The following is a 26560-nucleotide window of genomic DNA, read 5'->3' as shown; positions in this document are numbered from 1 at the left end:
TCAGTCTTTAATCTTCACTTCGACTCTCAAAGCGTTCCAAAATACAAAATCAGCTTTTAAGATACAAAAACTTTTAGCAGACTCTTATTCCAAGTTGTTTTAATCTCAAGGGACGGACCCTTGTGTTACCCGAGAAGAGTCTAACCCCTACAATTAGCGAGAATCGCGCAATTACTGACTAATTGTCGCAGTTTTCAGTAACATAATGAGCCTTGCCTGTTTTATTTTAACCTAGTCTTAAAGAACAGTATGTTTTTGGAGTTTCGTATACAAAAGTTAAAATTGGAAAACTAATAAAAGCATTTTCAGTATATCCGTCCGTTCTTCAACAGGTTGCATATCATGCACTGTGATAGCCAGACTTTAAGTTGTCACAGATCACGGGGTCCATGTTGCCGCTATAACGAAAAGGGCTGAAATAAGAAGTTAAGTAGTTCATATGGGTCATTTTCGTCAGCTAGTCGTTCAGAAAATAAATGGATTAGCATATCTTCCTATAAAATCCTATAGCGAATAAAAAAAATTAGTCAACAATAAAACACATAATCACGACTTCGTCCACGACTCTGCATCAGCTAAAGACAAAGGACTCCAGTTGTGTCCAAAACTAGTCGGGCGATCCCTTAAATAGGACGAGTCAAACGTTATTAAAGAAACCGTTATAAATCCACCTAATACAAGCTATTGCAATTAAAAACAGGTGCATTATAATTCTAAAAACCCTTTAACATCAGGGATCCTTCATCATGTGAGTGTGAGGCAGTCCCGGGGGTCATTACACATGATATCCATGTAAATGAAATGCTATTACAATTATACACCTCTGGGACGCAGACGAATCGGGTCGTGGGGTTCGGTAATTGTTTGGAGGCAGCTTAGCTTCTGGACTCATGTTATGAGGGGGTTTTTTATGAATAAAAGTGTGGCTTCCCTTGTTAAAATTGGTATTCGGTTTTTCAGGAACGTGATTTGATTTTGAGTTATGTGCGTTTTAATATTTGTCCTCCATCCAAATGTTTTATGGATATAAGAAAAATTTGAGTCTGGAGTACACAGTTTTTAAGAACAACATTTGTTATTAAAGATTTCAGGATGGTTAAACCCAGAAGATGTTGCCTAACTTGATTAAGTCCCATAATTTTATAATAAATAAATAAATAAATGCGGACAACATCACATACATTGCTCTGAACCCAAAGTAAGTTGCTAAAGCACTTGTGTTATGGAATTCAGATACAACGAAGGTACCACAAACACCCAGACCCGAGACAATGTAGAAATGTGAATTTTTACATTGACCCGACCGGGGATCGAACCCGGGACCTCAGAGCTAGCGACACCTTGAAACCGGTGCGTACGCCACTCGACCACGGAGGTCGTCAAATCAATAATTAATAATTATAAACAACACTACCGTAAATTCGGGTCAATTTTGCAAGTGGACGTATTCCATTTGGATTTTTCGATTCTTGTGTAATTGAAAAATCGTGACGATGAAAAAGCCTGAGTAATTTCTCGAATCGAGAATTTCTTTCCAATTCTTCTGCAAGAGGACAACACTTTGGAAATATGCAGCTTAACTCAATTTTAAAGTTATGAGAGTGCCTGAAACGGATCTATTCAAAATAAGAGCCATTGCATTTTGATCAATTTCAACGTTTTGAGAGTGCCTAAAACGGACCGATAAAGAAATATTCGAAATAAGAGCCATCAGTCATCAAGGTTCTGATTTCACCTTCATATAACTCCACACAACGAAGTTCATATCGTGTTATGCTTCTCAAAACAAAAATCCAGTCCCTACACTCCTATTTCAGTCCCTCTATTTATCTTTGGCCCGAATCCGGGTATACCCAGGCCGATCCCGGATGAAGTAAACCGGATAATACTCCATTGTTCCTCGTCAATATATTGAAAAGCTCCCGATCGATACTAATGGGTACAAGGTTTATAAAATTTCTTTCTTTTCTTTATTTTATGAAGTCCTGGTTTACTATTTTTATATTCTTGTTCGGAGTATATTAGGTTATTGAAGTATGTGGCTAAGATATGCAGTGGATCTGGTTGATTGCTCTACTAAAGAGTCGATGGTTAAACTTAATTTGAAGATTTGGAAACACAGAAAGCGGCATATCTTTCTAACACCGAAATAGTGATATCGTTGAGTTTGAAATGTGTTTTTCTTTTATGATCATCATCATCAGCATCATCAGCCCATATTCGTCCACTGCTGGACTTAGGCCTCCCCAATTGCACGCCATGGCTATCTATCTTCGGCTGCTCGCATCCAGCTTAAGTTAAGATACATACTGATATACTAACAGTTCTTAGCCAATGTCTTTTTATCTTATATAACGGTCATCTCACTTCTTCTGTAATTTTATGTTCTCCTAGCGCCTTATTTAGGACTTGAAAAATTTAAGGAAAAATGGTTTTGATTAACATAGCTTAAAGAATAAATGTTAAATAATAATCCACTGTCATGTCAGTTTCTCAAAACTACAAACTCATCTATTTGTGTATACATCCTTGATAAAACGAATTAAACAGGTAAAGCTGATTAAAGCACGGCTTCCCTTTAAACTGATAAGGATGAAGCTGGTGCACATACAATAGAAATTCCATCCAGAAATGCATTCAGTAATCCGTCTCTCGAACGTCGGTAACATACGTACCTACATACGTTACTGCTCGTACATACGTATTTCAATCAGCTGAGCTAACAGGGCATGTAGGAACACAGGGACATAAATTGGGCATGTTAACGTCGTAACACACAACGCCTATATAGCGATAGAGAACATCTTCTCTGACAATATTTGCTGAATATTGGCAAATGCAATTGCCGATATTAAGTTACAGTTTGGTTTCAACATTTGATATCGCCAGCTTTTGTTTTTTATCCCGAATTGGCGTTGTCAAGATTTTTCCGAGAGTTTTCGTCGGTTTTTTCTTGATGTTTGTGGGTATATGTGTTTTGAATGTTTGTTGTTGATAGGTATGGGTTTCTTTAGTAAACATATTCTATAGTTGATGCGCCGTATGATGATATGCGTGTGCAGGTAATATTTGACAAATGTAGAGCGTGACGTTGCTTAACGAAAATTTTTCGAATCTTTAAAAAAATCAAATTAGTTCGTAAAAGAAATGAAATCCTATTTATCTTACTTTGAGTAGTTGAAATAAATTTTCAAAGCAAGGAATATAAGAACTAGGTGTATCAATTATAGGTTTAATTATTTCAAGATTATTGACATGTTTTCCTAAAAGGAAAAGGAGAGAGATTTGGTAGTAAAATCATGTTTTAAACGAGTTTTATCGTAAAAAGTTCTGCAATAACAATTCCTTTTACAATACATATAACATTTTACTGAAATGACGTACATAATTGGCAAGTTTACCTCTATATAACCTTGTTCTTTGTCTGCGACGTGTCCATAAAACACGCCCACACGAATTCTCAGAGAGAAGCAATTTGAAGAAAAGGAAACCATGTTGTGACGTAGTTTCATCGTGATAGCACGTTGTAAATAGATCGGATGTCAAACTACCGCTAACTTTATGGGTCCTATATAAACTTAGTGGGTAATTGATAGCTCAGTTTAGTTTTGTATAGTTATTGCGTATCGTAAGTGATAGTTACTTAGATATATTTTTATTTTAGTTTTGTTAGCTAGTTGAATGGATGCGTTAGGGATCTACTTGAAGCAAAAATATCGTGTTTGAAAATTTTGGATTTTATTTTTGGAATAATTTTGGTCATCGTCAGTAAAACGACCAAAGTTTCTTCATAATTCGGAGAGACGTTAAAAAAGCATAAGTGACAATAACAGACACTTTATAAAATAGTTCAAAGAACGACCTTAAAAAAAACTTGTTGACCCAAGCTGATTACATAATTTATTAAAAACACCAGAAACAAACTCTAATACAATGCAATTAAGTTCTAATTTAACAAATCCATCAGACGTAATCTAAGAGTAAAATTCTCCAATATTCACAAATTACAGCACGTTACACCTAACGGGGAAACTCCGTGAGAAGAATCCGAGATCGCTATAAAAGTTATTGGGAATATCGGTTTCCGTTCAGACGGAGTTACAACAGTCAGTCAAAAACTCGACGAAAAAGGTATCGACGCAATAACTCGACTTTGGATAAAGGGATCGGGAGTGACATTTCTTTGTGACAATTTTAGGATTGACGTGGATACTTGAAATGTGGAATTTGCCCGTTATTTTCGATGAGACATGGTCCTATGAATACTGTAGGTAAATTATGCTAGGTCATTCGGTTAGCGATGAGTGTGGTTTTTGTTTGATATCATGAATTTGTTGACTGTAGTTTGGTAATCTTTGGATTAATTTAAGCTAACCTTATCTGTTAATTTCTTTAGAAAGATTTAGTGTAAATTCTTAGCTTGTTAAAAAGTATTCTTCATTTGTGATTTTATCAGCTTGGAAAATGGATTCACACATACTTAACTTTTGAACCTTCCCATTCCCATATTTCTACAAGTCAAATCTACTATATCATTTGAGTTTACAATTTCAGTTCCTATTCAAAGATTTACTTCAATTTCATACTTAATCAACAGTCACTGGCAATCATAACCGAAAACAAAAACTTTAAGCTTTGAAATACCAGTCTGGTCATTACCCCGCTTGGCTATTACTCATTAATGATCAGTAGATACTAAATTATTAATCACATCAGTTGCTTTGAGCTTCCCAATCACACTTAACGTGTAAGGATTATCTCAGTGCATCTGTGCTATCTCTCTGATCAATATAGCATTACGGGCTAATGGATGTTATACATACAACAGCTTAGCCGGGATTAATCTAATTATAGTCATGATAATTACTGTGTAGTGATTTTGGTGTGTTGTCGTGGACTAGGCCTATGTTTGTGTAGGTAATACCTCTGTTGCAGGAGAACGTGGTATGTTTTAGGTTGTTATTATCGCGAAATGCTATTTTTGGAGTATAACGACAATTTATTTTTTGCCTTTCAAGAGTCACAAAAGTTTTTTTTTTTAAATATATAATATTTTCGCATATTCCTTCTGATTCCTTATTGAATAATACTTCAATGTATTTAATGACTAGCACGTCGCCAGACCCTGTACAAAGTGTTGTTGTTGCAAGCTGTTGAAAGATGATGATACCAATCAAATGTTCTTTTTTTCGGTCAGCGTTAACGCTTAACAGAATTCTGCCAAGATTGGAGCCAAGCAGAAACTTCACCTGACAAGATCTTATATACCTACAAAATCAATTCAAATGAAACATTAAAGGTCCGAAGGTCCTTTTCAACACGTTACTAGTTCCACATTCACCCCAAACGATTCAACATCGTTCTAATATTCAGCGAGAGCGGCCGCGGTTACGCTGACATTACATTTTGGATTAGGAGCTTAAAGGTTTTGCCCCTTAAGATGCCTTTTGAAATATCGGGGCTTGTGGTGATACACCAAAAGTGATGAGTGATTAAATAGGGTTGGGCGCACTGTGTTGTTTGTTGGTGATGCTTTGGTATTTTGCACTTCAAAACCTGATTTTTATGACCCTAGTTGCTCATCTTTATTCAAATCAACATTAAGACCTACATATTGACCATGCCAAAGATATTCTTTTTCCTTCGAAGTTTGTTAAGTTATTTTCGTTATAGACGACGACAGTTTTGCTATATATGGGAAAGCTAGCATAAACAATTCAATGCAAAAATACTCTGCATTTGTTATTGTAAAACTACGTGTTTGTGCATGAAAATGAAAACAATTTTACTGCACAAAGTTTTGAACACAACATACTAATATTACCGAAAACTGTTGTAAACTAAAATAGTTTATTCATTCAAATGTAAACCTACTTCACACAACAAAAGATCGAATTTTCCGTGACCAAAGAAAATTAGGAACTAGAATAATGAGTCTTTCTATCGCATAGATAAATCCACGACCATTTATCAGGCAGAACCAGGTCCAATACTCAAAGAATCCAATTAGTGTAAATTACGGGCCTTTCTCCTAATGAGAACTTATCAAGTTAACTGAAAGTCGTTTTGTGTATTAATCGAATTGATTCGAGTAATTGATATCGATTCATTGGTAATATTGTTACCGTTTGATATGACAACGCGTCATGTTTATATAACGTTAGTAATTGATCTTAATTGGGTTGTGAGCGACCTATCGTTTACTGTGGTAACACTTGCTACCTGTGACGCGGAATTTAATCGAGAGATAGTGTTTTTTAATACGATACTTTAGCTTTTAGTATTATTGATTGTTAAATGTCTGTCAATGTAGAAAAGCTTTTTAAATAAGTCTAGACATGATAGCTGGAGATGGAAATATAAATTCTGTTCCGATGTCGTATACTGTTACCAGCCCTTTGTGGCTTTGTAAAGTTGTTGATGAAAATCTCAAGAACGAACGAATTATAAACATAAGAAACCCACATTATTTTTAAGAATCATAGGCCACATTATAAATTAAAAATACCGCGTAATGAAGTGAGCGGTATATTTTTATTTACCTCCTCAATTAGTTACATACTCAGTGCATTTACACTTTTTGGCAAATTCGCATTAAGTTTTATAGCTCAACCGATTGCACGGATAGGCCGAACGGTATAGATCACATCGTAAGTCCCAAAGTGCGTACGACGGGTTCAATCCCCGCGCAGGAAAATAATTCGTGTGATCAGCTAACATTTTGTTCTTAGTCTGGGTAAAGCAATAATTAAATTTCTTTGTGCGGGGTTGTAAAAAAAGAAAAGTCTACGTCACTATCTTGAACTAAATGCAATTCAATTCACTTAACATTCAACTCTGGCGACTAAAAAAAAAACCTTTTATAATTTAAACATAAATGAAAAAATAACGTTTAACCAGCGTTTTTGTACAAGAGTCTGACGTAAACGCAACGTAAGCACGACGTAGATAAGAGATGAAACGTGACTGATAACAGAATAGGCATTTGTTTTAATATTCTTATGAGACTAGCCTTGTTATTGTGTCCCGCATTTTTATTTTACTTGGAGTTTTTATGTGTCTTTTTCTTTAATATGATAATTACATTTTCTGTAATTTAATTACATAGGAATGTACCCAAGTATCCATAGTAGTATCTGTTCAGTCGTTTAGAATTTCTATAAGTTTATGATAACTTTTTTATAATTTTTACTGATCAATGAAGAAATTATATTTACAGATTTCTCGTAAATAAAAATATTTTAATTTCAGAGGAGAATAATCTGAGTATGAAAAGCCGGATTACGTTAAATTCGTCACATATTTTTTTATCTCTCACCAAAAAAACGAAATTTGAGCTTCGGCTAAAATATATTAGCATAACATAAGCCGTACAGCTTACGTACATGCAGCTATCAGTACAAAAAAAACACAGGCATAAGTATACACATATTATTATCTCCCTAATGCCGCAATATTTATCTTTGTAGAATCCTGGGCCCCAATTCCGCTATTTAGAATGGCCGATGAATGAATGAAAATTGGCTTAAAACGACACTTCGTATTGTCTTAAGCATTTTTCCTACACAATAATTTTAAATTCAGTATGGGACTATACACTCAAGGTCAATACAATGAATTTTTAATTATTTTGTTGTCTTTATGCTTGAGAATAGAAATAATTTCGAATTTAATCCAATTGCCATTCGGCTATTGTAAATAGCAGAATCGGGGTCCTGTACTTATGCCGTTTCTTCTCTCACAACAAAAGCGCTTAGGAAGCGGTGAAGAGTGGGCGAAACTTTGTGCTGTCCAATGGAATCTGACCTTCAAAAAGTGCCTAATTAGAATAAATGACTTTTGATTGATTTTTTCTTTTGCCATTTTATCCTATTCTATTTCTAAGAACGACGTCAGTAAATAAGCAAATTTCTACATATCCGGAAGTCGTGGGCACGTTGCCGCAGTGCCTGATCAGAACTTATACCCGTAGCTCGCTAGTGTTGATATCTCTGTGAAGTGGGTCAGAGCGGCGCCGGCGGGCGACCCCACAGCCTCCGCCTTTCATGAGATGACTGCACAACTCTATACTTATTGGTATTTCAACTGCCTTGGAAAGGTTTGATTTGTAACGTAGGGTTTGTGTTTGTCTGTAAGTTTACTTTTGACACGTATATTTGAAATAGACACTGGCTTTTTTGTTCTATTCTCTAAGGGTGGAATCGGAACCCTATTATTATTGCTAAGTTTACTATCAGTCGGTCTGTCAGCCCGTCTTTCGCCAGGTTGCATCTCATGAGCCGTTTTGCTGGATTATTTCTTAATGATGGTGTCACCTGTAGTACAACAAATGCTAAAATAAGTATAAACAAAATAGATTATCCGTTTCTTTGCAGTTAGAAGCAAAAAATTTCGGTTTCGAGTCTGAGCTGACCTCTTTCAAATTGCTGTCTTTTTGCATAAATATAATTAACCACTTTCTTTAACAAACAATCAACCTTTAGAGACCAATCTTCTTAAACACATCTTTTTACAATACCTCTTCTGTATGCTTATATATTTTAGCTAATACTATCACCAGAACCTCGTACTACCATTAACTATAAATACTCCTTCATTAATATCCCATAAAGTCTTATTCTTAACCACCAAGTTCCGAACACTTCACTAGTACTTGTCAAAGTATGTCAGCGATGTATTTCGGGCCTAGTTTACAAACTCCCAAACTACGAGTGTCGAGCCACGTGCCCTCGACTATAGCGGGAGTTGTTGATACATGGTGAACAGTTTTGACGGCTGAACGGTATTTCAATAACAAATAGAAGTGTTGTGCTAATTTTAACTTAAAGGATGCAATTGTTGGCTGGTAACTAGTCGGGCATTCCCGATGAATATGTGTGAGTAAGCCGATGCATTTTTTAAGTATGAATCCGTCTATGGAAGTGACTTGTTTTGTAAGGAATGTAACAATTGTTTAGTTGTTTTTTGAACAATTATTTTATCGGCATATTCTCTTGATGATTGTTTTTGATTTTAAATGAAAACACAGCGAAATGTTCATGCGATGAATGAAGAGTGAGCAAAACGAGTTAAACAGATACAGTTTTGAGTTTACTGCCGGCTTACTCTAGGCCGCATTTAAGGTTTAATCCATTGCCATATAAACCTACTTTTAATTATCCATGTTATACGTCACACCACACCACATATAAACCTTCTATTCACATACTTGTACATGTATCACGTATTAATATCTCTAACTAATTCACACCCTGTCAGACACATTCTCCAGATCGGTCGTGTCGTGTGATTGAGCCGTGTTGATCTATATAATGTTCTGAATTGTGACACTTCACACTCATCAATCAACGTTCCACTATTATGATGCTCTTTGATATAAAATAATAGGCTTTCCCCTTGATAAAGCTGGTATTAATAACTTTTTGATGTAAATAATTGCAGTGTTTATCTCAATCTGTTAAACAGTAGATGGAAAAAGATATGGAGACATTTTTGTCTATGATTAAAATTTATTTATATACCACATTTATTATGCATATATACATCATCATCATCATCATATATATATATGCATATATATGCTATATATATATATATATGCTGAAACCGGTTAGACTGGTAGCCGACTCCAATATAGTTGGGAAAAGGCTAGGCCAATGATGATGATTTATTATGCATATAATATTAGAAAAGTACCAGGCTTTATAAATCCCACTGCTGGGTATAGGCTTCTTCACGATGTTTTCCTTCACCCGTTTGTCAATGATGTCTAAGAATAATTAAGGAAGTTCATATAACTTTGAAAATGTTACATTGGCTGCGATGGGGTCGAACCCTCACTTTGTGCATAGAACCGCCATGACAGTTAAACTTAACAGTAAAAATCAATTGTGATGGATAAATAAATTATACAATATGTTGTATTCGCTGTTCATTAAAACCTTCGTCAGATAGGTTGCGTAGTTTACATTTAACGAAAAACTTTGACATATCTCTCATCATACAAAATTCCAACAAAATTGAAAACGCCCGCAGTCCGCACTGCTAGTTGAAATTCCCTCCCAGCATAATTTAATTTCTCTTTGTTCCGATTCGCAACTAAAACTCGTACGCTACAAACTTTAAAAAGCTCGTGTTTTTTTTGCTGAAAATACTTCCATAAATACTAATGAAAATTATTCCTTTGTTACAGCGTCCGATAACAACGAATCAACAGTTTGAACGAGTCCACATAAAGTTCAAATTCCCTATAATGTGCAACACGGTGGTTCGGTTCGCGGTGCCCGAAGTCACTTCGTCTGTTTCCGGCTATGTCCGTAGCTGTCAATGAGAGTGCAAGATGGCTGAAAAGGTCAGCTGATCAGAAAGTCGCCCGCGCCAGGCTCGCAGCGAGAGGCGAATTAAGCGCATCATGGTGAGACAATGTTAATTGTATTTGATGACCTCCGACTGGGAAAGATATTGTTGACGTCAGAAAGAAACTCGTTCCATTTGTCTTCACAAACCTTCGTTCTTCGTTCAAGGGAGTTTTGCATGCCAGTTATTTTTTTGCCCCACTTAGTAAAAATAATTTTGAACAGGGTTAAAGAGTTTAGCTTTTTCGTCTTCTTGTGTAAGACTGATTAATCACATCACACAATAACAAATTATACCAGTTCACATTTAAGACTAGGTAGGACCGAATGGGACGGTCGAAAATCGAGTAATATAACGAGTATCGAGTAATATATCGATGTAATAAGTAACAAATTAGTATTGTTTGTGTAGATTTACTTAGTGCGGAGTCCCCAAGTGCAAAGAACAGTGGATTATAAAATACCTGTAAATATGAAAACGGAAGGCTCCCAAAGCTGTGAGCATAGCCGCTTGGTATTATTTCCCCTGGGTTCTGTATTCGATCCACCAAATAATATCGTAGCTGGCTGGTTTTCATTTATAATTTATGACGTTTTACCAAATAGGATTGGTGAGTTTCGTATCGTAAATTCTATCAAATACTGATTTCTTTTTAGTATCTCTCTATGGTCAAAAATGGTCAATAATTAAGTAAAATGCTTTCTTAATTTTTGAGATGCAAGAATTATACGGTAATATAAGTCATATAAACGAAATACTTTGCCTATTGCTAAGAATTGGGACGTCTGTAAAAATAAACACCGCATTGACTACTTTATATCATTTTACGAATCTCTCCCTCCTCATCAAGTGATACTATTGTGTACATGCATAAAATAAATAAATATGGTATTTTACTTAGATGTCAGTTTGTGGTCTTGTTAGCCCTGACTGGCTTAGGAGCTAGCCAGATCGATTCCATTTTAATTGGAATAAATAATTAACTACTGAAAGGTTAACGACATTGGGTGTTGTTTATTTATTTGACTGAGTAGATGAATTTAGATTTTATTTTATGGCGATCAAGCATTAATGTCGTGTACCTACAGCAGGTGTTTGGCGAATGGGCTCAAGTGGAAGTGGTGGAGCTGGTGAACGATGGGTCGGGGCTGGCGTTCGGCATCGTGGGGGGGCGCTCCTCCGGGGTCGTGGTCAAGAGCGTGCTGCCAGGCGGTGTGGCCGACAGGGTGAGTTGCGAAGAACTATCATCATCAATCCCCTGTTCTTATCCCAATTACTTTATTTGGGGTCGGCGCAACACATCTGTCAACTAGATAATAATAAAATAATACCAGCCTATATACCTCTCACTGCTGGGCCCAGGCCTCTTCTCATATAGGGAAGGGTAGAGAAAATAAAGAACTGGTAATGTTAAATTTATTTCATTTATTTTTATTTATTCTATTATTTTACTTACTGCGATGTAGGGAAGGCAAAACAAAAAGTTTTTTTACACCTTACATAAAAATTTGATGTTTATAATATCGATGCCTCTACAATATCACTTTGGCAATTATTTCAGTTTTCTTACCAGATTAAAGCAAGTTATTAAATATTTGATATGTCATTCATTTCTCTGAAAAAAAGCTCTATTTCGGTTTAATTTGGGCATAAATGGCCGCCTCACGTTCAAACGATTTCTCAAAAGTTCCAAGTTCGAGAATACGAAATGGAATATTTTCTCAGTCCATCGGTCGAAATTAAAGGATAGAATGAAATGTAATTTTTTTTCTTGGCATTACAATATTCTACAGTAACACCACTGAATGGTAAGCTCCTAGAAATCTTTCAAGAAATAATCTTAAAAGTCCCTCTGATATCCTCTACGTTTTAATATTTCTTAAAACCTCCACTTCACGAGAATTTCAAGCTTTCTTATATAACGTGTGAGGTCTAATCCCGTCATATACGTTGAGCTAGGATTTAACGCGAAACTTGCAGTCCTAAGGCTGTGCTAGGCTGGCTTTAATTACAGGAAACCTTTGCCTTGGTTTTAAATTAAACCTGCGGCAGTTAAGAAACTTTCGTTGCTAAGGCTTTGGGAAAAGAAGTGAATATTTTAATTATATGGGCCAAGTTGAGGAGTTGGTGAGCATACAAGAGGAAAGAATTTTAGAAGTAGGTGGTATATACTTATGTTATCAGTAGCCAAGTCGAGTTGAGGGCTGCATATTAAAACGTTCACTGTTCCTGTGTAGAATAATTGCTCGAATCAGTGAAAAAATATAGGAGCTCAAGAATGATTAAAACGCAACGGGAGCATGTTTCCTTTGTTTTTGCTTTTTGCGAAAGCAAACAAAAATTCACAAATTCCGCACTTTAAAAATCATAGGATTAAGATAAAAAAGCACCAAAATCCTGACCTACTCCACATAATCCCAACTAGGAAATCTCGAAACAGCATCGTTACTATGCAAATTCCTCTCGTTTCTGAGTTCTAAAAGCGTAAAAAGTTCATCACGACAAGTTTCACGCTCCGTGTTGTCCAACATCAGTATGGAGATTGCTCTGACGTATAACTATCGCAGGACAGCTCCATATCAGCTCCGTGCATTTTTATGAAATCCCAAAATTGAAATTTTTAGCCAAATAAGAAATGGTGTGAATTTCATTTTAGATTTCTCGCTGCATTCGAAATGGAAATTTATACTTTGAATTGTGGCGTGGAGTAGAGAAATATTTTATTGTTTTACTTTTATTGCTATATCTGCTGCAGCTAGTATGCAGTATTTTGTAACTAGATATATCAAAATCCTATCTCTATCATCCAAAGCTCGATGGATAAAATATTATTTTGGTTATATCATTTCGCATCGACTAATATTCTGTCACAAGAACAATAATAATACCAGCATACTAACTAAAAACAACATGATTTCTGTTGAATTCTGAAACTTTTAGCTAATTAATGCAACACTTCTTACTTCAATTACTATTCTCTTTTGACAAAATAATTCGAGTCAGCATTTTCGTCAAAGCCGTCTTAGCGCCATGGGAATTCGAGAGTAACGCATTCCTTTCCATTGTTTTCCTGGCACATTTCCAAGGCAAGCAGAAAGACTGAAAACTGAACTTGTTTTTATATCTTTTTCATTCGATCATTAATCAACCGCCTCTTGGCTGTTACTAGCGTGTGATTCAGAACTTGGCTTATTAGGGTTTTTTACCAAAGGAAAGTGCTGGGTATTTTTGCTACAATATATTTACTGAAAATCGCTATCCCAAAATAGTTTTGTTCAAACCTTTTGGGATAGCAATTGTTATTGTGAGTAAGTCTCCGAAAGTTCGAATCGATGCCGGTAAATGGAAATAGGCAAGGATTCTTATCACACGATCGTTTACTTTCGATAGAAACTAGCCAGCATCGAACTTTGTATGAGCCTAATTCTAAACGGTTCACGTTACCCAAAATTACATTTTCGTCGCAAGCGTTTTCTTATCGTAAGCATCCAATACAAACTTCTCTATAGCTTGTTAGGATGTCAGCATGTTGTATTTCGTTTCGGTCAAAATATTTACTATGGTCCTTACATATTTCGCCTAAATTAGCTTTCCATCCATCCAACCTTCTCTTTTATTGACCCGGGGAAATCCTTACGAGTTTCCCTTAGGGCGCTAACCCGAGGGGAAAGTCAAGCTCTTCCGGTTAAAAATAACGATCTCATTTTCCTTACGTTAATTCAGGAACGCATTTTCAAAATCCTCGGATTAACTATTCTATATTTCTCTACTTACATTACAATGGCTGCAAAAAGTACCACTTTTATTGACGTCTTAAAACCCATAGCGTAGAAGCGTTTAATGTTGCGTTTAATGGTGTTTATAAACATAGCTTTATCTCTCTCTTGTAAATACGATTCAACATTTCTATCCTTGTCTAAAGAGCTTTTTAAAATCGCTGGTAATGTTGGTGTAAAGTCGATTGATGGGCTTCCAAACGAGGAGGAATATATTTCAGCTCGGTTAATGTGTGGAAAGGTCGTTAAATGTAGGATATATCTGGGTCAAACGGTTGTAAAGAATTGCAATTGAATGCTTGTGATCTGTTGGAAGCGGTACAAAGTTGTGTCGTTATCTTATTTGCAATGTCTTTTGTGATGTTATATGTAATGGTATAGTTACATGTTGTTACTAATTAGGTATTATCTTCTTATTTTGAGACAAAAATAAACACAGTGGATTACAAATCACATAAGGCTGATTTCGTTGTGATAGCTAGATAGTCGAAATTTTCATAGATGATGTTTATTTTCTGGTGCTCTAACAACAAATAAAGAACGGTAATCAACGATTTTACGTAGACAAATTCGCTGGTGGGTGAAAAATAGAAAATTTGTTTATCTCTAGCTTATTTGTACGGAACCTCCAAAATCAGCAATTGCAGCAATTTTTGTAAATCATTATTATTCACAGCGCCTCCATTACTCGGTTTAGGCCTTACTTAAAATACACCACACTACAGTTTAAACCACGCTCCATAATAATCCCTAAAAATATTTCTACCCTCAACCATGAAATTTCTCTTTTCTTTTTAGTACCCCATTCTATTTGTAAAGGTAATTCGCTCAAAGCATAAAAGCTTGAACAAAAAAAACTTCTAAAACAACAAAACGAATATAATTTGAGAACGTGTAATGTGTCAGCTATACAGTTTAGAGGCGGCACTTAACAGACCAAGTGTAATTAGTCCCAGGACGACAATGCGAGGGTCTGTGTTTTCATTATGAAGTTTCTGTCACTTGTGGGTCCTTAGTTCACCCAGAGGACCGGTTGGTTGAGGTATTAAATTTATGTCTAAGGTATTGTTACATGTGTATTTGATTGCGACGATCGCTTGTAAAAAAAATGTTATCAAAATCGTACAGCGTTTCCATTCTTACCAGATACTACGCTGTATAGTTATAGTGTTTTACAAGGAGTGACTGCTTATCTGACTTCCTCAACCTAGTCAGTCATCTTGGGCAGTACTATGACCCTTAGTCAGACTTTCTGGTTTCTGACTACCAGTAACGACTGTCAACGAAGTGTCAATAACAGCCGGAACCAACACCTTAACGTGCGTTGTGGAACACGAACGAGCTTGTTATGACATAGATCTTTCCACGAACTGACCCAATGAGGTGTAGCTTAACCTGCAATCGATCAACTTGTGCAATTGTAATTAAGCCACGAGTTCTTCTGAAAAGAAACTGAAATACTAAACATAAGACAACACACGTTCATACCTTTTGCTCCCTCACACAAGCAAATAAGTACAAACATACAAACACTAATGATTACTGAACAAACATCTCGAGTTACATATCTCGTTTGCGGAAGCTAGTTAAATATATAGTGAATTTAATATCCGTTCGGGTTAGCGAGCCGCGCGCGAGTAGCTCAGGAGCCCGGTAATGTAAGGGAGGCTCGTATTTAATTACATTATTTATTTGCGTGCCTTGGATACGATACTGGTACAGAATTTCTGATTTGAAGATTTGGGTATGGTTTCTTGTACTGCTAAAATAATGTTTGTAATCAAAGTTTTCGTATAAGGGGCTAGTGAAAAATATTTTACTTGCATTTAAACCTCTATCTTAATTGTAAATTAAACTTAGTAGTGTGCTAAGATAATCATAAAATAACCCCTTAAAACTGCTGAAAAGAAAATATGTACTTAATTGCATGGATGAATTTACTTCTTTGAAGATATAATGATTCCTTTGCCGTACGTCTTGATAACTACGCGGACAAAGTCGCGAGCTTCGGCTAGAGGAATTAAAGAGATAACCAACAAAATACCTACTTGCCTCAAATTGTTCCAGTTTTATCTTTACCAGATGAATGTAGTTTAGCCTAAGCACATTATTTGACATCTTCCCATATCTGTAACTTTAGTCTACTTTCAATTTGATCTGGTCCTCTACTCCTCCAAAACGACTAAACCGATTTCGATGCTCTCAGGATGGTCGCCTCCGCTCGGGCGACATGCTGCTCCGCATCGGCGCTGTGTCGGTGGTGGGCATGTGCGCGCGGCAGGCGGCGGCCGTGCTGCGCCAGTGCGGGGCCTGCGTGCGGCTGCTGGTCGCCAGGCCGGCCACCAGCGGGGTGCCCTCCATGCAGGTATTGTCATAAAAGGAATTACTTTAGTACTTTACTATCTATTTGGATCTCCCAACTAGTTTCCCCAATCAGAGACCTAGATAATGAGCTGAAGTCTCTGTTGTGAGTTAAACGTTCTTCAAGAAGTTTTAGAAACAAACAATTGGTAAGTTGGTACTGAAAACTTGGAAAAGATTTTATATTAGCTTTCATTTGATCGCTTTATTTTGTAGCCATAATTGTGTTGCATTGAACCACTCGAGGATTTGTCTACGAAATAGAAAAGCCCTCTGCCCTTAACTAATGAAGTGAAGTAAGAAATGAAACGGAGATATTATTTTCTTCGACTAGTACTACCCTTTGATTACATAGGGATCATACCCGTAATTTACAAGTATGACCCCGAAGCTAGTTGATGAGGAACTTCGGAAGCGTTAAAAGCTATTGTGGCACCATATATTTGAGGATCAAAGAAGTTTGATCGACTTTTAGTCATGACACCCTTTTTATCAAGACTCGAGATGGTCTGGATTTCGTTCGATCAAAAAATGTTAGTATCTATCTTCATTCCTGTATACATTATTATACTTAGACGGCAGCTCTTTACAACGAAATAACGAGATCCAATATGGCTACTCCAAGTATTGACGTAAACAATCAACTAAGCAAAAACACACCCATTACGGCCCAATATAAATCACATCGACCAGGTGCAATGTTAATTGGTGTTCAGCTACGAAGGCTAAAGAAACTGTTCCAATTAAAGCAACTGGGTCGCGATATAAGTGACGTTTTAAATAGACGGCGCTAGGCTAGCCTCTCGTGTAGTTCACAAACTTCACACCAAAGAGTTTGGTTTCCTTTTCTTATACTTAAACACAGTTTTTAGAATGACAGTGCATTTGGGCTAAGTGGTTTTGCGTGTTTGCTTGTTTATGTATTTTTGCTAAAGTAAGTTTTGACGTTTGGTGCATCTTTTGGTGCTTTTTCTTCCATTTTACTGTTACTTAAGCCACACGATTTTATAAATAAAATTGTGTTGTTTTGGGCTTAAGGAGTATATGTAAGTGTATGGTGTTTCTGTGTTTAAAGCGTAATTAAGTAATCAGTAGATATAAAATTGTAACAGTCTACTGTACTCACAGTGGTACTCATGGTCTTGGCAAGGTAAAGCAACAGTAGCGACAAAAAAACATTAAAAAACGTTCTTTACATACCAGTACCCTCTATGTTTCATCTTTAAGAACGTCAATAAGTCGCCTGTTATTCATAAATACTGTCACATGGGCAAGATACAAAAGACGTACCAATGTTTTGAAAACGCTTTTTTTAATCGACTATCGCTTTCATTAATTTAATCCTTGTGTTGCTAGGGCTCTCACAAACATTCAAGTCATATGCACAAAGCACCCAGAATAAGGACAAGCATTGAAATCGTGTTGAGGCATTCGTAGATCACAATAAATGCTTGTCCTATGAGGGGATTGAACCCACTATAAGTATTGGTCGTCGTGGTGACCTGAACTACTCGGCTATCTATGCGCATGTAGTGTTATCGTATCTATAGAGTTTGTTGCATACAAAAATAGCCTAAAACAAGATAATATTTACGTTCCACATCTAGATCGGTAAAGCGTGGGTGCTCGCTATAAATCATAAAGCTCAGTTGTAATAACGTTGTCCAAACGATTGCTTGATAGATATGTTTAAATGTAAATAAACGTGATAATGTGGATTGGAAACACCGTGCTGTGACGTCAGTAGTTTGTAAGGTATTGGTCATATTACATTAGATGTTTCATGATATTATTATTACACTAAAGTGAAAAGTTCAAGATGCCTGTAAAGAAGAGGATAATTTAAGATGGAACTATTTGGCTGTGGCAGCTGGTTCAGAAAAGCACGATAGAGGAGAGTGCCAAGGCAAGGCGAAAGGCTCCCTGAGCCTATTATTAAGAGTAAGTTGTCTGTTTATCACCAGTCTTTATCTAATGAAAGGTGATAGTCAGATTTGAAGTATGCCTTTTCCGACACTTCTAAAACGTTTATATTAATTAGTCAAATTTTCGCGATTCCAATGTGTTATCTTTATGGAGAAGAAACGGTAGCAAACTACCAAAATACTTCTTTTTTTTTCAAAAAATTAATTCAACAACTATTCTGGGCAAAATAGTATCCATTCATGGCAGACAAAAACAACAAAAATAGAACCAGGCGCAGAAAAGCTTATCGACAATTGTAGACTTAAGAATCTCCCTTTACATCTTAGAGAAAGATTTTAACATTTCCCATGAATATAAAGCCATGCAAATGGATAAAGTAAGTGAAGAATATTTCGCGCGGCGATCGCACGCATGAGAGCTCTCAATCGTTTGATACGAGATTACGTCAACAGGTATCAAAGAGAAAGAGAACATGATAACTGAAATGTTGTGTGTTTAGGAAACATATATACTATTGAGTTTGTTGCGGATATGTTTGTCAAAGTTACATTATAATATTGAAATCCAATTCCAGTCTTCTATGAAGGGTTATTCATAAACGGGAAAAGCTTTGCCCAGTATCCAGGCTGCCAATGCATTCTGATAGACCCTTCAACTCAACCCAGAGCGGGAGGACTCATTTCATGATTACCCATCCGAAAAAAAAGATTGAGATAATATAAGTTGCATTAATTGCAAATTGTTTTTTAAGCATATTACACCCTGATTTGCCTGTCCTCAAAAGAGCTCGAGAAATCTTGGCTTATGTTTTTAAAATTAAAATAGCTTTTGCTAAATGTAATGTAAAAGTAATGACGTCTATCCTATTTGCAGAATAAATAATTTCATTTCATTTCTTAAATTAAAAATAACAATTATCTAACTCTACAAACATTAAATGAACACATATAAAGAAAACTCTCATTGGGAACTGGAATTTGTTGATAACAGAAATGTTTTCTCGTACGGGGTCGATCCCGCTGTTTGTCCTCCACTAGAAATTGGGGTGGTGACCCATTTGGCTAATCGTGCGTACTATTGTATGTCCCCTAGGTACGTCTTCCTAAATCTTGTCTGGCAACGTGCAGTGCTTTGCATAATGTACTACTTAGTATATAACTATCAAAATGAAAAATAATAAATACCCCCTAAAATAATGATAAAAAAGTCACAAATTGTTCTGTATCAGTGACATTTCGAGTCTACAGTAAATTCAATTAGGGCAACATACCAGTTTTCTTGAATATAGGATCATCGCTGGATAGCTCTTTAAACAAAAAATACCAACAGACTATTTTCAAAAGACATAAATTTTACTTCGGACGTTAAATATCAAAAAGCTCCACCGCGAAACGTTTTATGTTAAATGAAGATAGGCACCTTAAGTGATGCTTCCTTCAAAGTCTATGATGCTCATAATTGAGAAGGCGAGGGCTATTAGCACAACATCCGAGAAGGCTGAGCGACGCAGCTTTCTTCAGAACGCCATTATTCCGCGCTTGTGTACATGCCATAGACCACGTATAGCGTCACTTCGTAGGGTCAAAGTTGCTTATTGTAGTAATGTACCGTTTTACAATTAAATATATGTCGGCGTGGCTCTCTTTTGGGTGTCAGGATAGCCGACATCAGGATAGGGTATTCAATAAAACACACATTCACGCCTCATTATCTCATTATCGTTTAATCCTAACCCTATCTGGACATATTCCCAACAACGCCCGCCCGTCACCGCTTGCTAAGCGCGCTGGAGAGAACAAACGGTGCAACAAACTCGCCAGCCTTGCGCTGTCCAATCATTACACATTATTTAGTTACTTTACACAATCTATATTCACAATATTAACAACACAATCATCAATTACGCCTCAACAATTACTAACTTTAATATTACGCAATAATCACTTACGGCCGCTTTCTATATTCGATCTCAATCCCTAATTTACGGATCGAGATTGACATTTGAATCCATTTACAACTTTTAGTGTTTCTATAACCGATCCATGGATCGTTTTCTCGATCTTTTTCTTCAATCTATCTTTGGGAGGGCGGATCGAGATTTTAGATTGGTATTTGTATGAAAGTAACAGTTATGCGTTTTCTATAACCGATCTCTAGTTTTGACAAATCCATTTTTTGACGTTTTTGATCTATAATCGCGATCCCCAATTTTTTACGGATTGTACTGAGAAATCTGTGAAAATAGAAATATTTTCAAGTGATAGTGGTAGCGATCTTGAAGTATTAGCTCAGCTATCGGACTGGGATAGTAGTGACAGCGAAGAAGAACAAACTCTGTCCTCAAAATTTGTTTTTCTGTACTTGTAAACGGGGGTCAAGGATTTAAGCTGAAGACCAGCGCTCAGTAATTGTTTTGGAATGCTAAGCATAAGCTGACGCTTAAACTTTTTTGCTTTCGGTATTATAGTTTTTGTGTACTAAGTACACTTTTACCAATATCTGTAATACTGGAATCAATAGATAACGATTATAATATTCTCGTTTTGATTTATTTATTTAAAACCATGAAGTATCATTACAGGGTTTACCCTAATGCGACAGCAAAGAACTTAAACTAAACAAAAATTGCAACACATTACATTATTAAAAACACGTCAGTCTGATTTTGAAGAAGTTGGTGGTGTGGAGAGCTCTTGTAAGAGGTGCTTTGGCGAGCAAATTTGTTCTCGCGGTAGGAACCAGCAGTAGGTGTGGGCTTCGCCGCTCACTCCGCCACTCAAGCACTGCAATACTTCCGGGTGATTCTCCACTCCACGAAGCACCTTCACCAAGTAGACGACCAGTGCAAACTCCCGTCTCATATACAGTTGATTATTGCCAACCATGCCCAGAACAAACAGAGTGGGATCCATGAGTATGTAGAACGGATACACGCCATACAGTTTCTTGTACAGATGGCGCGTGAACTTATTCTGAATGCGCTCGAATATTACCGCTGTATTCTATTCTATAGCTGAGACATCGGAAAAACAAACAACAAATAAACGTGCGATTTTAAAATATATTATGTTAATGTCAAACTGACTGACAACTTTTCGATTGACTGACGTTCCGTTGCTCATCAATAAACGTTTATTGTCGTTTATGCTTTTTCTAATCTTCAGGTAGAATATTATAGTACTTACCGCTACGACTTCCCAATCATTTATTTTTGTATTTTGTGCATAAAATAGATAAGCTTTAAGAAAAAAGCCACCTTTTTACTCATTAATAATCGCTGAAGTACTTTTTCTGCACATGCGTAAAACAAAACGTTTAGCAGAGCGATCTATCCGTTTTTTTTCGATGGATTTCGAGACGAGATCGATTAATGAAATGCAGATTCAAGCTCAATCGAGGGATTGAGAAAAATCTGGATTGATCTTAATCTTAGATTCGGGATCGAATATAGAAAGCGGCCGTTAGTAACACGACCATCTTCAACCTTATAATCCACTATTCTAAATTCAAATATACCCGCGCTTCTATTTTACAACCAGCCAGTATTGGCGCGAACAGTAACTATACAGGTTTTATGAATGAGGTTGCGAACTATTTTTCACCAATGAGGTTTTAATTATGATTTAGTTATTTATTCTCATGCTCATCTCCGACATATAATTAATAGAAAAAAATGTCTTTGGGACTTATATCAAGTACGAAGATACATACGTTAAGTAAGATTCAGAGCACCAGTCGCTTTATATACTCAGAAACCCTTTATTTTTGTTATGGGATGAAAAACTATATGCGACGTATGTTGAATTAATCATATGTCGAGCTCACACCTATTAAAACCTAATATATTCAACTTGGTTGTCTTGCTTTTTTTATAATCCTGGGATACCTTGGCTTGCTTTTCTTGCTCCGGAAGTGATTGGTCCTCGAATGATCTCTTCCAGAAATAAAATGTACTCATGATTTACCCTGTGGGCGTGTCAAAATCGCATGCTTTAAGCGGCTTAAAAGACTTTTAAAAAGCCACGCTGGCCCAAGTTACATATTTCATAGAACTTCGTTGAGCTGTTCTTAAGAAATTATAGCTGATTAATTCTAATGGCTTTTAGAATAATTGGATTTTACTAATTATGACTTATTTAATTAAGTTTTGATGCATTATAATGAGGAGAATAATTTGATTTCATCTCATTTGCACATTGATTGTCTTGGTAATTGATTGTTCAAATTGCCCGTCATATACATATATTGTCTGTGCTATTATTATATCCCTATTGTCTCAAATCAAGTGACAGAGATCTCAAGAGACGTTGAGTAGTTTACAAACTTCCTTCCTTAAGTATAGAGCTATCGAAAGCAATAAGGTTTTTTCAAATCCGAAGGGAACTTTTTAGATAAACGCGTACAATTACCTGCTCTTCAGCCTCATATAACAGTAGATGGATTCTCATGGATTGTTATAAATAAATTCTTTGGCATCAAAATATCTTTTACAGAAATGTTAGAAAAAATGTCTCTGTAAAATACCTAAGTACAACATTTCTACGAAACATGACTAAAACCAGCCCAAAAATAGAAAACAATTTACATCTACATGAAGTTAGTATTCCTAGGCGCGTCGAACTTAGTCCCATGGCGCTTGTTCACAGATGTTATCATGTAGCCCAAGTCTACTCAGTGACCTATTTATGAATAATTTATTACGGTCGACAATCCCTGTGAGGGGATAGCTCACGCCCCAAGTAGCGGATCTTCATTCATTTCAACTGTAGAATAAGTTATTAGGCTTGGTACGTACCTAAATGTGACGATCAAAGAGAATCTAATTTGGACTTCCCCAATTCTGTTCGGGTTATGCATGTTTTTTGTGTAAGTCTTGAGACAAAGTGGAAGCTGAAATTAAATAGCAGGTTTTTCAATTGTAACTTAATGCTTAATTTTAGATTGACTTTCAAAAGCTCATTACCGAAAGCTGTGTTTTGAGAGATTGCTTGAGCAAAAGGTAGTATTTTTGCAAGTTAGGAAACTGAATGATTATTTATATTTCCTTCTTTGTGAAAGAAGTCGGACTTAATTTGAGGATTTTTCTATTACCTGGATAATTACGGGATTTATACTTCTATATCGTGACTGAACTTTCATGCAACCTTTTCTGGTTGCCTTCGCCGAAAAGGTCTTCAATCGGCTGTCGTAATTTGTTCAGTGCTGACCCACTTCTCACCAGTTTGGCGAAAGTCTAAGAAGAGATGTATCAACGTCAACCCCTGCCATCCATCGCATGTCTCGATTTCGAGGAACCCAATCAAAGGTTTTTTTGCCCATCTATAGGATTTGACAGTTCCAGTTATAATAATGATTTTGGCTAAAAATCAAAGTAGTCCGTTAGAAAGATTTCCCAAAAATCAGACAAGTTCTTCATTTTATTACGTCATTAAACAGTTAGAAAGATTAAAGCTCTTAAGATGATGATTAAATTTGTAGTTGTGCGGGCTATATAACATCATTTGGTTGTAACTTCACCGTATACACTACCAATCCAATATTGATCTGGAAATCGGTCCAGTGAGATATGTATTTCCTGTTAGATACCCTTTTGTATAACTCAAATCATTCTTTTGTATTTTTTCCTTTTTTTTCTTTAAAAAATGACTCCCGCATTAAGGACTTTAATCCTTGTATCGCGGCGGGTTTCTCAAACGTACAATAATATTTCCGGTTCAAGAGGAAAACTATCCTTTGAATAAATCTTCTAAGTACTTGATCTATCCCCTCAGCCTCTAGGAGCATCGCCAGCGCCGGTGGTCCCGTCCCGGCTGCTGGCGGACCCCATCGAGCTGGAGCGGCGGCTCGCCGAGGCGGGTCACGACGGATTCGGCGCGCTCTGTGAGGACACCTCGCCGCCCTCCCCGCCGCCCACCATCATCGAGGAGAGACTTCATCATCGGGTAAGCTTTATGCTAGGATAGAAAGCTAACGCGGCTTTAAGCAAATTTCTGATAGACTGGACAATTTTTTTAATTAAAGATGGCTGTCACTTTATATGTGCAGCATAATCGGGATGAAAAATTTTACAAATGATATTTTCATCCAGTCTTAAAGCAGGCCGATGTAAAATTTCTGATTAGTCCCAAAATGAGCTATGTATACTTTTAAAAGGCATGAGGTATGCTAGTATGATATAACTTAAAAAAAAAACTATTGTTTCACCTAGCCTGTGGCGTCAATAGTGGCGGTGGTACCTCGAGGTGCACTGGCTCCCTCTCCTCGTCCACCACCAGCCTTCGTCCAGCCACCGCAACCGCAGCCACAGCCAATGAGGTAAGCTAATTGAAACTACCTCATAAACTTTTTTCCCATCGAATTCTCATCTATGTAATCAGTAGGTTGATCAGATTTACTACTAAATATTCAAAACGTTTGGTGTTTCAATGCGGGTTAAAGGCCCCCCTTTCGTTTAGCTCTTGTCATGGTTAGCGTTAGCATGTGTCTAATGCAATTAAATCCCAGTTACAAGGAAGTTGATTTCAGCTACCGTTTATTACGCAGGTTACCCTTAGACATGGCGGTGCGAGGAACAGGCGAGCCGGAGACACTGAGCTACGATGTAGAGCTGAATAAGGATTCAGCACTTGGTCTCGGCATAACCGTCGCGGGATATGTTTGTGAACAAGGTATGTATACAATAGAATGGAGTAGAGAACAAAAAAAACATTTGCAAAATACTGAGGAAGCGAGATGGAGCATTTCAGTACGCGTAGCACTGTATCATTTGATGATCCCAGCATTTTTGTTTTTAGAATTCATAGTACGATTACTGGTAATATTTAATTCTGAACCTACCTAATAAAATAAATGTAGGCAATGAAAATGTATGCAGTTGCCATTTATAGTTTACTGCGTATTATGGAGTAAATAAGACATCATTATTTTAATATTGAAGCTCGTTTGTAGCAACTAAACCATATGACTCGCGTATCCACATCAAATTCAGCACCAAAGTGTATGTACAAGAATAACTTACCAGTAGATTGATATAAATAATGTTCACTACCTACACAGTTTCATGTTTCCCTAAAATGTTTTCCTTAAGGTCACGAGGTAGGAAAACATGAGCCTTACAAATAAATGGGAGTCACGTATTAGATCAATCTTGGATAACGCTGTCACGGAAAAGACCATACTTGTTTGTACGCTGAGGCCTTTTCAGGCATTTAAACTGAGTCGTCCATCAATGTTCCTAGAGCTTATGTGTTTATTGAAAAGCTTTCATAGCATGAAATACGAGGTTCTGCCCAAGACTTTGAGGACGTCGTTAAATTACGTCACTGATATCAATTATTCTTTAAGGTGGATGTATTATCACTTATTCTTACGTCCTTATTTCGTTAACTCTCTGGATTTGACATTTCCTACGTGTACATACTAAAAAGAAATGCCGAAACAAAGTGCCGTAAAAGTGTAGTGAACAAACATACAAACAGGGTTAATTGGAATCTTGCGATATCTAGCTTAATTTAAGTTACAAACAAAAAAAAGTTGTATCTGTTTTCTTAAATAAAAATTACAATAACTCTAGAAATGACATACTAATAGAAAAAAATGATATTAAAAATGTTTTCTAAGTACTTATAGTTCAGTAAACAATACCGTGAACGCTATTGCAGTATTTCTAAAGAGGGTGCGTGCCTGAGCTAGATTACAGTGGCGGCTAGATAGCCTATACTTATAGGACACTAACAATGGGAGCCAATAAGGTATCTATCGATTTGTCTGGACTGCCGCCACGGTATTTATAGCTGCACTTTCGTACTTAGGTTCAATGATCTGAAATATCTGATTTCTTTAAATGTGATTGTGCTACTAAGCCGGGGACATTTTAAATTCTGGCTGTAAGTTGAAAGAGTGTTTTGTTTTGGGGAAGTTTTCGTTGTTTAAGAGACAGTTTAGTCTTGCGTTGACCCCTTTCCAGAATCACACAAATTGTTTTAATCTCAATAGATGTCATATCCAATAAACACAGTACTTTCGAATCCTTAATTTGAGAGTTTGGCGACTCTTTTTATATCTAGTATGAAAAGCAATATCATCCATTTCGAAAATTTCACCTCCTTAACTTTCTCCTTTACTTTAAGTTACAGCCTTAA

General features: G+C 36.5%; 1 protein-coding gene across 1 annotated transcript in view; it reads left to right on the top strand.

The window, feature by feature from the left end:
• The window catches only part of LOC113502759, a 153592-nt gene that overhangs the window by 6551 nt on the left and 120481 nt on the right, over window positions 1-26560 (top strand). Inside the window, exons 2-7 of the mRNA XM_026884425.1 lie at window positions 10193-10414; window positions 11445-11582; window positions 16339-16497; window positions 24191-24361; window positions 24628-24734; window positions 24963-25087. Of these exons, the coding sequence (XP_026740226.1) occupies window positions 10412-10414; window positions 11445-11582; window positions 16339-16497; window positions 24191-24361; window positions 24628-24734; window positions 24963-25087 (703 nt within the window). The 5' untranslated portion in view covers window positions 10193-10411. The remainder of the gene's footprint in view (window positions 1-10192; window positions 10415-11444; window positions 11583-16338; window positions 16498-24190; window positions 24362-24627; window positions 24735-24962; window positions 25088-26560) is intronic.

This window comes from Trichoplusia ni, chromosome 18 (assembly GCF_003590095.1).
Source record: "Trichoplusia ni isolate ovarian cell line Hi5 chromosome 18, tn1, whole genome shotgun sequence".
NCBI classification, from domain to species: Eukaryota; Metazoa; Arthropoda; class Insecta; order Lepidoptera; family Noctuidae; genus Trichoplusia; species Trichoplusia ni.
This window is presented reverse-complemented; position numbering and strand designations above follow the sequence as displayed.